Raw genomic sequence first — 13798 nt, forward strand, 5'->3', positions numbered from 1 at the left:
AGGAATGCACAGGAACGGAGTTCCGGCTGGCTCCCAAGTTGGCCACACCCAGCAGGAACTCATTAGCATAATAGGCCACACCCAACAGCAGGAACGCATTAGGATTGGCTACATTAGGGGTGTGTGGCCTAACATGCAAAGGAGTTCCTGCTCCAAAAAAAGCCCTGGGTTTTGACAACAAACAAGGTAAACAAGCAAAAGGTGGGTGTGGCTGGATGACCACACTTCTGGCAACACGTGGGTGTGGCCTAATAGGCTAATGAGCTGTGCTGTCATGGGTGTGGCCTAATTACTGATTACTGATATGTGGGCCGTTGCTCTAGTTTACAGCCAGTGTTGCCCTCAAAGTCAGCAAGGAATGAGGGGCTCCAATGAGGCAAATCACTGGGACTGTGTTAGTGTAGGTATGAGCTCCAGTTGGAAAGGGAGCCATGTTCACACAGACATGTGAGCAGGGTAAACGTGTCCCGCCCCGCGTGCAGGGACACATTCCTACTGCCAAGGTAAAGCGACTGCCTTGCTTCCATTCATTCCATACATAGGTGGGGCAGGGGAATCTAATAGAATACATCACCAGATGTTTAAGAATGGCTTGTGTTCTTTTTTTTTAATAATAATTTTTATTAAGAAAAGACATAATGGGATAACCATGAAAACAGGGAAAACAAAAAACATTACAAAACGAATGTAACAAAAACATTAAATTTTGCGAATAAACATAACCCATTGTAAGTACTACCAGCTTAACTTTGCTCTAAAAGCCTACCCTCTTAGAGATTAACCATAGCACTAAAACTCAAAAAGTAAAGCAGTGACAATTGATCCTGAAACAACTTAACTGAACACTACCAGTATATGTAAGATGAGTAATCATGTTTAAGATTGTATCCAGGGAATGTATGACGCTTTGGACGGGACATAAAATTGAGAACCCTTGACCAAATTGCAACAAATCATGTGTAGGACCTTGACGTTTCAACATTAGTGTTCTGAGTAATTTGTGTCAGTTTTTCTAAAATAAATTGGTCCCAGATTTTTTCAAACCATAGTTACAACGAGGGGGAAGAGCCAGAGGCTATTGTTAGCCTTGCCATTTAAATGCCTCTGCTTAGAGAGGTCCTCTGGATCTCCCAGGTCTATGAGAAATGGTTGGATCAAGGCAGAAGTATCACTATATAATCTCACATTATTATTATTATTATTTTATATAATTACAAACAATTTAAAGAGAAAACAAATGTGCATCAACAGGGTACAAAAAATCAAAATAACACATTAAATAGATAAACCGATTAAACTGGAGATAATAGCCGATAATGAATATATTGGTTGGTAGTAGTCTAATAACCTCAGCATAGGAGCATAAAAGTCAACAACAAGGACATAAACTGCTAAGTACTATAATGTCACTTTAGTAGTCACTCTACTATGGGCTGTATTTTATGTCCCCGATGGCTGCATTTTTCTGAGACTCAAATCAGCTGTTGGTGTTTCCCACTCAAGCCCTGCTACTCCCCTGGAATGCAGAGGGGCTTCTGCAGGAAAAAATTCCCAGCTGACCATCTGCTAAGTCCCCCAGGGCTTAGAAAAAAATGTGATGAGTAATAAACTGCTGTCCCTTATCAGCAGAAGAGGTTTGCAGCAGGCATAAAACACATGGACTTGTCAAAGCAGAAAGCTCTAAAAGGTCTCAGTAACATCGGAAAGGTCTGGTCACAGGAAAGACTCAGACCGATTTCCCACAGCCGCTCTTTGCTCTTTTCCCACCCAAAGCCGCGTGGCCGTATTTTGACCCACGGCTTTGCCCGATTTTTCCCTCGGTTTCATAATCCTCAAAAAACAGGATCACGAAACCGCGGGGGAAATCGGACAAAGCTGTGGGTCAAAGTGCGGCCACGCGGCTTCGAGTGGGAAATTGACACGTACCATCGGGGCAAAGAGAGGAGTGAACGCAGAGCAGCGGATGTGGGAAATTGGTCCTACTTTATCGATACTGATCCCCTCAGGAAAGGAGATGGAGCTCAAGCCTGCTAAGAAACTATAGGGCCTAGCTATAGCTATACATTATGTTTTGCTCATCTCTTCCCTGGGTCTACTACAAGCACATCTGAACAGAACAGGCACTCTGAGTTCTTTGTTGAAACTCAGTTCCCAGGCCTAGAAGGATCCAATTTGTAGTGTACGGCATGCAAGGACAGGTGTCTAGATCTTTTCCTTTCTCAGCACTGTTTTTCTGATCAGGAAGGGCCCTGGGGAGCCAGTTTTTGTCACACTGGGACTACACTTAACCTGTAGGCGTTGCACATGTCAACTTGTCCAGTGAGGCAAACAGTGACTCCCTGGGGTTATTCCAGTTTGGGCAAACAGTAGTGGGTAGGTGGAAGCCTCTTTTCCCTGTGTGCTGCAATCACCAGTCCAAATCTGGTCTGCACACCCTTGGAGCTGAGTTCTGAGCATGGAAGGAAGTCATGGTGCAAGTCTATATGGTGGACCGAGTAAGGAAGCAAGGAAACTGTAACCTATGCTGTCGTTTTTACCTTTGGCATCCTGTCCCTTCATCACATTGTCTGGGCAGACTAGTGCTGAGATAGTTCCAGTCCTTGTAATAAGACCTACAGGCTACAAGTAAATCCAAAAGGAACAACACACAGCTGCCCAAGGCTGTTTCACTTTGCGAAAGTGGGGAGGGGGCTGAAGCCCATTCATGCACACTGCGTTTGTGATCAGAATGCAACCCCTCTGTGCCTAGTAGTTACAGAACTCCCAGATTATGTATACTAGTAGTTACAGAACTCCCAGATTATGTGCAATACACAGTCCTCATGGCAACCACAAGGATTTTGTATTGTGCGAAATCAGCCCATCTCAAAAAGGCTGACATTGTCCACGAGAACGGAACCTGGACACAGTGCAATTGGAGCAAGTCGCAAAGGGACAATCATTGCCTCATTCTCTGGTCTAGTTCTTAATATACTCGATAACCTGAGGAGGAAGGCGAGCCACTCTGCATCTTTTTTTATATTTTTACTTGTAAGAATTGCTCCTTTTGTGCAAGAGGAAATGTTCCCTCGTTTTGAGAAGCAATAAAAATGGAATTCACATTACAAGTATTTTGCTCCTGGAAGTGTGATGTCCTTGGTGACTAGCTTATTGAATCCATCTGTATCTCTGACAGCTTGTTATGGTTTTCTTAAGTAAAGTGTAGGTGGGTGGTGGAGTGCAGAAAAGGAGAGGCGAATGTTGCATTCAAAATAGCTGGACTCAGAATACCCAGATTTGACTCTGCATTGTGTGTCAGACTGCAAATTTACAGAATCACTCGAATGGAACCAACAGTTTTTACCACTACATTTGAACAATGTCGTTCGCAACCAAGACCCAGAATTTGCTCTTGAATTCCTACCAGTATTTGAAAACCTACACGATAATTATAAATCTGGAATAGTGTGCTGGATTCTTTTAGAATAAATATGCTTAATTGATTTAAGCCCAGACAGCAGTGAGATATGTTTACACATGGTAGGCACTGATGCCCCTAGGTAAAAGGTAAAGGTTCCCTTGCTCGAAAGCCAGTCGAATTCGACTCTAGGGGGCAGTGCTCATCTCTGTTTCAAAGCCGAAGAGCCAGCGCTGTCCGAAGACGTTTCTGTGGTCATGTGGCCAGCATGACTAAACACCAAGGCGCACGGCACGCTGTTACCTTCCCACCGAAGTGGTACCTATTTATCTACTTGCAATTTCTTGCTTTCGAACTGCTAGGTTGGCAGGAGCTGGAACTAGAGACGGGAGCTCATGGAGTGCAGAAAAGGAGAGGCGAATGTTGCATTCAAAATAGCTGGACTCAGAATACCCAGATTTGACTCTGCATTGTGTGTCAGACTGCAAATTTACAGAATCACTCGAATGGAACCAACAGTTTTTACCACTACATTTGAACAATGTCGTTCGCAACCAAGACCCAGAATTTGCTCTTGAATTCCTACCAGTATTTGAAAACCTACACGATAATTATAAATCTGGAATAGTTTGATATGCTGGATTCTTTTAGAATAAATATGTTTAATTGCTTTAAGCCCAGACAGCAGTGAGGTATATTTACACATGGTAGGCACTGATGCCCCTACCCTGTGTCAATTTACCTCTCTACAAAAGTTAGTTCTGTCTCCAGCAAGGTACAGGCAGACTGCTTCAATTCAATGCACCAATTTATTTATTGGCTTATTTGCTTCATTGATAACTCTGGTTTGGACCCAAAGTGAGTTACATTGTTCTTCTCTGCTACATTTTATCCTTACAGCAACCCTGTAGGGTAGATCAGGCTGAGAGAGTGACTGGTCCAGAGTCACCCAGAGAGCTTCCATGGCAAAGCAGGGATTCAGACCTGGGTCTCCCAGATCCTAGCCCATCACTCTCTGTAAGCAGTACACCACCCTGGGTTTTGCATAGCTGGAATGACACCTGCTCTTAACACTAGCTGCATTTTGCTTTGCATAAGGGGGTACAGGACTACATGAACACATGAAGCTGCCTGATATTGAATCAGACCCTTAGTCCACCAAGCTCCATATTGTCTACTCAAACTGGCAGCAGCTCTCCAGGGTCTCAGGCAGAGGACTTTCACATCACTTGCTTCCTGGTCTTTTCAAACTGGAGACGCCAGGGATTGAACCTGCGGCCTTCAGCATGCCAAGCAGAGGCTCTATCACAATGCCATCCCCCCCCCCCCCTAGGAACCCTCATCCTGATAATCCTCATCCATGCTTATTTATGTTTCAGGGGGCAACTGTGAAGTTACATTTTACATTAATTGCTTCTCTGTTTTTTGGTTCAGGAATGGCCCACAGAGAACTTGATTAATATTTTTTCATCATGTGTATGTATGTTATGTTAACACAGATGCCAATTGATGGAGTATTAATGTTCTTCTCTTAGTTAACAGTTCACTGGATGTCTAATTTCTGATTGCTTATTTCCCCAAGTGTGCTGATTGCCAGGTCGATTATCTGCTAATTGCACAGCCCTTTGCCTGATTGGTGCTTTCCCCCTTCCGGTTAATAGAGGAATTGTAGTCTAATTGACAGGATGTTAAAAACGTTCATATAAACCCACATCTGCCTGTTCACATTTGCCATTTGTAAGGCTCTTTAGTAGACTGATAAGTACCAAACAAAGCCATTAGCATCATTATTCCATAATGCAAACCTACAGCAATGGTTTAATCTTGACTTTAATAAATACTGGGCAAACCACATGGTTATTTCCACATTTATACTAATAACTAGTTGAGTCAATCTAATTTGGGAAGTGTCTGCTCAGGTGCGCTCACACAGCAGCCCTTTGTTTAGAAAACGTTTATGCCACCTCTCCAGAGATCTGCTTGAGGAAACTTGCTAACGAAAAACAAAACCGTAAAGTCAACAATTTAAGAATTATGAATATTAAAACAAGCCATAAGAACAAGTTAGGGGCACAAAACAACATTTGGCATCCATTAGAAACCCAATTGGGTTAAATCACACCTAAGCATTCCACAGCATGAATATGTCAACAGTTTGCAAGGGGAGGCTATGAAATTAGTTCCTTGGAGAAGACACATGATGTAACTGTCTGCTCTGATCCCAAGACTCGTGGCATCAGGACTGGGCTCTTAAGAGAACAGCACACATGCTGAAAGCTGTGATGACATGGTGTCACATTCTAGAAATCACAATCTTTCCATGAAGATTCTTTCATGCAAATACTGAGGAGGGGCAGCAATGGGAGACAGGGACATAGCAGATCAGTACCTGACAAGCTATAGTTTATAGCTTGTCTTAGACATGACATTGAACTCTGCCCCCCCCCCAGTTCTTTCCTTCTTGGACCCCCTTCACAGGACCATGACCTCCTTCGGCAAGTAAAGACATTTTGACATGATCATGGATGCTCAGAATCCAATCTAGTTATGCCATATAAGGGAATAACTCTGCAGTACTGGAAATCTCCATGTCCTTCCCTAAAAGGGTCCCAAACATATATGCCCCCAGGGCCTGGGAAGAGCTAGAATTGAGTCCAGTTGCACCTTAGAGGCCAGCAAGATTTGCAGGGTATAAGCTTTGGAGAGCCAGTTTGGTGTAGTGGTTAAGAGTGGCGGATTGTAATCTGGAGAACCAGGTTTGGTTCCCCACTCCTCCCTATGAAGCCAGGTGGGTGACCTTGGGTCAGTCACAGTTCTCTCAGAACTCTCTCTGCCAAACCTACCTCACAGGGTGTCTGTTGTGGGGAGGGGAAAGGAAGGTGATTGCAAGCCACTCTGAGACTCCTTTGGGTAGTGAAGAGTGGGGTATAAAACCTCCTCCTCCTCTTCATCATCTTCTTCTTCTCTTGAAAGCTCATACACCCCACTGGACTCAAATATAGCTCTTCTACTGCGGACCAACACAGCTACCTTCTGAAACTATCTTCATGGATGGCCTAGAGAAAAATGTCTTGTCTCTTTAATAGAGGCTCCGTGTGTGGTAATGGGCGGGTTGGAGCTTTTCATGTCATTGAGGTAAAGAACACCACCCTGTATCATGTGAAGCCTCTATTAAAAAGGGCAGGACATTTTCCTCTAGGCCTGTTGGCAACTGTAATATACACCAACATAAAGAAAAGAAATTGTTTTTCCTAAAGGGGATAGTTACGCCTGTCTGGGAAAACTTGCTGTATTTGAACTGAAGGCCATGAGTGAAGGCATTGTTCTATGTATTGGACAATCTTGGTTACAAATTCCCCCCCTCCCCTTGTCCTCTTGTATTTTCTGCTTTATTTTTGTTGGCTTCTCTGTTTTTCTTTCTGGAAATGCTCTGTTAATAGTTTATAGCTAGTGGATGCTGCCTTTGTGAATGGATGGGGGGGATTAATGGACTGCTCTGCATTATTTACTGTCTGGTGATAAATGCAATGGGATATAAATTAATTTTACAGTTCAGCCAGAAAGGCACAACTGGGGCAAAATGGGGGCCATGATTCACCAGTGATAGGGCCCAGAAAGCGGCAATTATCCTGGGAAAGTAGGGACAGTTGATGTAAGCGTCCACAGGATTGCAGCCTTTCTGGGCGGTGCTGTTAAACATGAAGCTAGGCAGCCAGACACCAGCGTCATCTCAGTTGCTATATATTTCTGCCATTGGCAGAGACAAACTGCCTTAGTCTGGAGATAGTCAATGGCTTTTAAGAAACTGGAAGGTGGTATAATAGAATCAAGGTGGACAGTGTCTGCTTTATCTTTTTTTTTTTTTGTAACAAAATTTTTATTCAGGATATAATCAATCAAAGTCAACATTAGTTTTACATTTATACCCGTTACATCCTACCCACCTCCCTTCCCCCCCCCCACATGGCTTCCCACAGTGCTACGACCTCCTGTATATTGCTTAACCTTTTCTCCTCCATCCGTTTCCTCATTACAAGTTCACTAGGTAACTATTATTCTACTATTACAATTATATCTCTTTTCTTTCATGATACTAAAAGTCAATATTCAATAGTTATTAAAGCAAAATAAATTGTCTCTTGCATCCCAATATTTTTCCAGATAATCTTTTAAATCTCTCCAGTCTTTATAGAAATCTTCTGCTTCCATGTTATTAAGTTTTCGAGTCATCTTGTCCATTTCAACCGAAAACAATAACTTGTTGATCCAATCCTCAACTCTCGGGACTTCATCTTGTTTCCAACATTGAGAGTGTCTGCTTTATCCTGATCATACTGATCATTCAGGCTGTGCAGGTTTTTGAAGTACCACTAAAACCTGCACAGCCTGTTTGACCACAATAAATAGTTTTTATATTACTGATGCCTTATGAATTTGTACTGTAAATGTATTTTTAGCCGGTGCTATTTTAATGTTTAGATGTATTTTACTGTAAAATGTTTTATTGGTTCATTGTAAACTGCTCCAAGAATCTACAGGAGAGGAAGTGATTTAAAAACGTGATATATTAAAAAAAATGTAATCAATCAATAAATAGTGGATAACAGGGGGGGAGAGTATGCATATCAGAAACAACACTAGTAGTAACACATACAACAAAATGTGACTCCTCAGCCATCATTTTCAAGCTACTGTTGAACTTGGTTCAAATTGCTTTGCTTCTGTACACAGGAACTGTAATTTGAGTGATCAAGGCGTTAATGCAAAAGAAACTATTTTCTTGATTTCACCCAAATGTCTGCTGTTCCCTAGGAGCCCTGAATGGTGTTGATTAATGTTGTTACTGTTAGAATTTATCATCAGTATCTGCTCTAACAGCTTTTATCTGATTATTTTTGAGAATGGAGTGCATTGTCTGTTATAATATATGGCTCATAATTACTGCATTGGGAGCATTAATAAGGAAACTATCTAGTGGAATCAAAAGCTATAAATAGGCGCACTTCACAAATGAAGTAGCACTTGAGGGCGAGGCATGTATTTGTAGCATTCTATGAGTAACATTTCTGGGATAATCTGGGATGATGTTGGCCCAATTTTCAGATTATGCTGTCTGTGTTGCTGTCTCTGGGATCCCAAATCATATTTGCTGCTGGCCCATCAGTTCACCACTTATCTCAATAGCTGCCCACATGGTTTGGACTGATTATTGCAACATCCCAAAAACTAGGGCTGCCAACAGGTTTGTTTGGGAAAAAAATGTCCTATCGCCTTTAACAGAGGCTTAATGTGTGGAAATAGGCAATTGAAGCTTTTCATGGCATAGAAGTAAATACCCCCCCCCCGCTTAAATCTCTATTAAAGGTACAGGACCTTTTTCTCCAGACCTGTTGGCAACCTTACAGGAAACTCTGAATTGTTGCAAGGCTTCCTGACACCTATTCCTGCCATCCTCAGCACTATCATGAGTCAGAATATGGCTGCTGCTTGAGGCAGACCTTCTCAAGGGAAGCTCATTGTCACTTTGCCAGTTTGGTGTAGTGGTTAAGTGCGCAGGCTCTAATCTGGGAGAACCGGGTTTGATTCCCCACTCCTCCACTTGCACCTGGCTGGATGGACCTTGGGCAAGCCATAACTCTGGCACAGCTGTTCTTGAAAAAGAGCAGTTTCTGTCAAGAGTTCTCTCAGCCCCACCTACCTCACAGGGTGTCTGTTGTGGGGAGGGGAAGGGGAAGGAGTTTGTAAGCCGCTCTGAGACACCTTTGCGTAGTGAAGGGCTGGGTATAAATCCAATCTCTTCTTCTTCTTCTTTATGTATTATATTTTCCCCAGCAGGACTAGCAGTTTTGCAGTGCAATCCTAAATCCTAGCTGTATCCGAAGAAGTGAGCAGTGACTCACTAAAGCTCATACCCTGCCACATATTTTGTCAGTCTTTAAGGCGCTACTGGACTCTTGCTCTTTTCTAATCCTAAACATGCATACTCAGACATAAATCCCATTGAGTTCAATGGGGTTTACTCCCTAGTAAAGATGGCCTTATTAGTGCCTGTTTTGGGGTTCCAGCTGCTTCCAGCAGGCTGTGCTGAAACAAACATTGCGAAGGCAGTATTTATCTCCTGCATTCTCTCCAATCTGAAGGAAACAAAACCCTTAAGCGCTCACTGCCATGAAAAGTTCTCACCGCTCAGGGAAGTGGGAAATGCACAACATTAAAGACGGAGTCATAAACCGAACTATAATTGGAATTGCTTCTCTGGTTTTATATTATAAATTGAGCGTCTTCATAATTTATTGACTGGTGGTTCCTGAAAAAAATGAGCTTTTTTTGGGGAAAAAATCCTTTCCTACAAACAGAATTCTTAGACAGTGCAGAAGCCTGTTTTGAAGGAAATAAATCATGGACCTTAGAGAAAGTTCCTTTCAAGGAAATGTGGACTGGAAGTGTCCCTCCCCCACCCTTTTCAGAGAAGTCCTTTCCTTTCTGTTCCTAACCTAGTTCACAGGGTTCTGAGGATAAAATGACATACCATGTATACCACCCTGAGTTCTTTGGAAAAAGAACAGCATAAAAATATATTAAATAAATAAAAATGCTTGTGTCTCATTCCCCCACCTCTGGTCCTACTCTCCCTCTGTGCCCCACACATTCCCTGTGCTCCTTTCTGCTGTTCTCTTTCCTTTGCCATGAGGTTCTTTAATGCCATTGTGTGTATCTCTGTATGCCAAGACTCACAAATGGCTGCTATGCCTGCCTGAATTGTGTTAGAAATTCATTGTGTTTAAAAATCGGTAGTCAGGGATCCGTGCAGTCCATTGGCACAGATGCAAGTCAAGAGAGAACCTACCTGATCTGGCCTGGCCAGGTGGTTGGAGCTGGATACCTGTTCTGTTCCTGTGCCAAAATCAGAACACCTAAATGCCCCAAGGCACCTTGGCAAAACAAATAGAATCTATAGTCCCACTAGTACTTAAAGCCCAGAGTTATTATTTTAAACATGTGCCTGCCTGATTCTAAGAGCATGAAATATGAACTTTTCCATGACCAGAGTTACACTCCTGTTGTTGCCAGCCCAAAGATATGGCAGATGGAAATCATGCAAGTGGCCAGGAAACCTACTCAATAAAGGCAGTATGAAAATGGCTCTTATAGATGGCAACTAAATAGTAAATGGGATAAAGTTTCAGCTACTGCTCTGCCACAAGGGCAGAGTCTCTGGGGGTGGCTAATTCCCTCACAGCAACCTGACAGTTCCGCAAGTAGTAAAACATTTGTTCTAACTTCTAGCTAGGAAGAACAGAAAAAGTGGGTCCATTAAAAAAAGTAAAATAACCTGGCAAAACAGGAACGGGGAAGGGGGGGGCTGGAAAGCCACAGAAAAAAGAGGAATGACGTCTCTTGGCATCTAAGTTAATAGCCTCCTGATCTAATCTCAGCAAATTGAGAGCCTTCTTTCTAATTTCTGGGACAAGAGCTGGATACCATCTCTTTCTCCCCTGGCTTTTATTGTTACAGTAGTCACACCAACTTCCCTGGTGCAGTTATTTGCAGGGCCACTCCAAAGAGCAATTTCTCCAACAGAAACCATTAGAAATGTATGGAAGCTGAGTCTGATGCCGCTAATACCCACTTGCGCTGAGAATGTCCTTTCCCAAGAATGTCCTTTTCCAAGGGTATCCAAAATGCATGTTTGCCCTCTTCTTCTGGGGCTGGATCATTGGGAGCAAACCCAGAAGTGACAGAAGAATTGTTGATGGCCATAAACTTTCTCTGTAGATCCTTCTTCCATTCTGATCTTACTCAAAGCTGCAGCTCTTGGGACCAGATGGTTATACCAACAATGCTACTGACAGGGATACCATGGTTAGCCCTTAGAAAACATTGTCATTGTTAAATTTTGCATTCTCCTTGTCTACCATGGTTAGCCCTTAGAAAACATTGTCCTTGTTAAATTTTGCATTCTCCCTGTCTTTCTCTCACTGTGTGTATCTCTACTCTTTTTAAAATCTCATTCCTCCTCTAAGGAACTCAGGACAATGTACATGGCCCTCATCTCCAGCATATATTCCATGACAATCCTGGTTATGCAAAGAGAGTGTTAGTGGACCAAGTTTAGCTAGTTTGGTGTAGTGATTGAATGAATGAATGAATGAATGAATGAATGAATGAATGAATGAATGAATGAATGTTTATTTGTGGTCAAAGACCATTTTTCATAAGAATACAATATTATACAGTCAAAGACAGGACAGAAAATATGTTTAGTCATAAAGAAAGAGACTGTAAACTGCTCTGAGACTCCCAAGTGTAGGGTGGGGTATAAATCCAACTCTTCTTCTTCCTCTTCCTCTTCCTCCATGGAGAGGGTGCATGGCTCAATTTCAGAGCATCTGTTTGGCATGCAGAAGGTCCAATTTTCAATCCCCAGCATGTCCAGTTAAAAGGATCACGTTGTAGGTGAAGACCCCACCTGAAATGGTGGAGAGCCACTGCCAAGCTGAGTGGACAATACTAGACAGATGGTCTGGTTCAGTAGAAGGCAGAGTCATGTGCTAATTTAGATTTGCATATCTCCTTTTCTTTCAGGCCATTGGATTGGTGATGGCCTGGCTTTACTGGCAGAAGCTCAATGAGATTCAATCCCCAGTATGTCCAGTTAAAAGGATCAGGTTGTAGGTGGACCCCACCTGAAATGGTGGTGAGCCACTGCCACGCTGAGTGGACAAGACAGATGGTCTGGTTCAGTAGAAGGCAGAGTCATGTGCTAATTTAGACTTGCATATCTCCTTTTCTTTCAGGCCATTGGGTTGGTGATGGCCTGGCTTTACTGGCAGAAGCTCAATGAGATTCATTCTAGGTTGGACACGGTCGATTTCAAGCGACTGGACATGAGTGACTTCAACTTTGCCGCTGTGGACCTGACTGGCGCTGGCTGGTGCTGGTGCCTGCCCCGAGAAGGTGGCTACATTCCAGTCCATGACAAAGAAGAGAATGTGGCTGATGATGCCATCTGCCAAAGCAAAGTATGACATTCTTGGGTTCTCTGAATAAATGGCCTCCACAAGAGGGTTTGGAGCCTGGAGCACTCAAAGATGGCACCGTGTGAAGGACGAGACGCAAGGGACGTAAGTTAATGACATGTAGCATGAATAACGTATCTGTGTGGTCTTTATCACAAAGGGTGCTTGTGACCATACACAGCCTTCAAGTGTGTATGTCTGTGTGTGGATGTTACTAATTCAGGTCCAGTTTGGACCCTGAGAGAGCATTTCCCTGATCCGGGAGGTCCCAATTTTTTGTATGTCTTTTTTTTCCTGAAAAATAAATTTGAATTTTGTGAAAGAAAAATACTGTTTTGTATATTGTTATCTGGTAATATTATCTGGTCAGTTATGTAGAAGATATTTTAGGACTAGGAAAGGGAAGGACAGCTTTTCTTTCACTACTCTGTGTAGCTGTGCTCTTTTTTTAATCTCATTCCTCCTCTTAGGAACTCAGGGCGTTGTACATGGCCCTCACCTCCATCTTATATCCCACAACAATCCTGGTTATGCAAAGAGAGTGTTAGTGAACCAAGCTTAGCCAGTAGGTCTCATGGTGGAGGCAGCACTTGAATCTGGAGCTCCCAGGTTGTAATCCAGCACTCTTTTCATCACACCATATGGCAGTGGTGTGCCAGAATGGCTCACCCAAATACCACTGAGGCAAAAGCAGGCTTTCAAGAGGTGAGGAAAAACCACCCAGAACTTTGCAAAGGTTTGAAGGGTAGGTTGACCTTTTGAGGGGTGCCTCTTTGCAACACCATTGTTGCAGCTTCAGCACCATTATTAAAGTTTTCTTCTTCTTTGCAGTATAGGGCTGGAGCATTCATGGGAAGGCAGGAAATGAAACATCAACCGTTTTTGCTGATAGGGTCTAACTCCTCCCTCGCAAACCCTGTTCTCCGTGCCCCTGCCTTCAGAGGTGAGATGGATGGCAGCCAGAGACCAATGTTCCCTTTAAGCTGTAGAGTCTTGTGAGCAAAAATTCTACTTTGTGAGCTACTAGCATGAAAGTTGAGAACAAGCAAGTTGGTTACTGCATAAATTATAGTTTGCTCTGGAGCCATCCTTCCTGAGCGAAGACAAAAATGTGTGAGCCGGAGGCTAAAAAACTGTGAACTGGCTCACACTAACTCAGCTTAGAGGGAACACTGCCAGAGACAGGGCTTTATCAGTGGGGACGCCTCATCTGTGCAATCCCCTGCTCCTTGAAGCTCATCTGGCACCGACCCTACTCTCTGTTAGGCCAAAAACCTCTCATTTTACCCAGGCTTTTAATTAAGGGGTTGATCTTTTAGAACTGTTTTCACTGTCTGCTTCTAGCCTGAGAATTGTTTATCGAGAATCATTTCAGGCTGCT

The 13798-nt window shown here is 43.1% G+C and overlaps 1 protein-coding gene across 1 annotated transcript in view; it reads left to right on the forward strand.

Moving 5' to 3' along the window:
* LOC107118731 (tetraspanin-15-like) overlaps nucleotides 1-12667 on the forward strand; it is a 179672-nt gene extending 167005 nt beyond the window's left edge. The window contains exon 8 of the mRNA XM_015421085.1: nucleotides 12196-12667. Coding sequence (XP_015276571.1) covers nucleotides 12196-12426 — 231 coding nt within the window. The 3' untranslated portion in view covers nucleotides 12427-12667. The remainder of the gene's footprint in view (nucleotides 1-12195) is intronic.
* The last annotated feature ends 1131 nt before the right edge of the window (nucleotides 12668-13798 follow it).

Source organism: Gekko japonicus, unplaced genomic scaffold (genome assembly GCF_001447785.1).
Source record: "Gekko japonicus isolate JY-2015 unplaced genomic scaffold, Gekko_japonicus_V1.1 scaffold13, whole genome shotgun sequence".
Classification (NCBI taxonomy): domain Eukaryota; kingdom Metazoa; phylum Chordata; class Lepidosauria; order Squamata; family Gekkonidae; genus Gekko; species Gekko japonicus.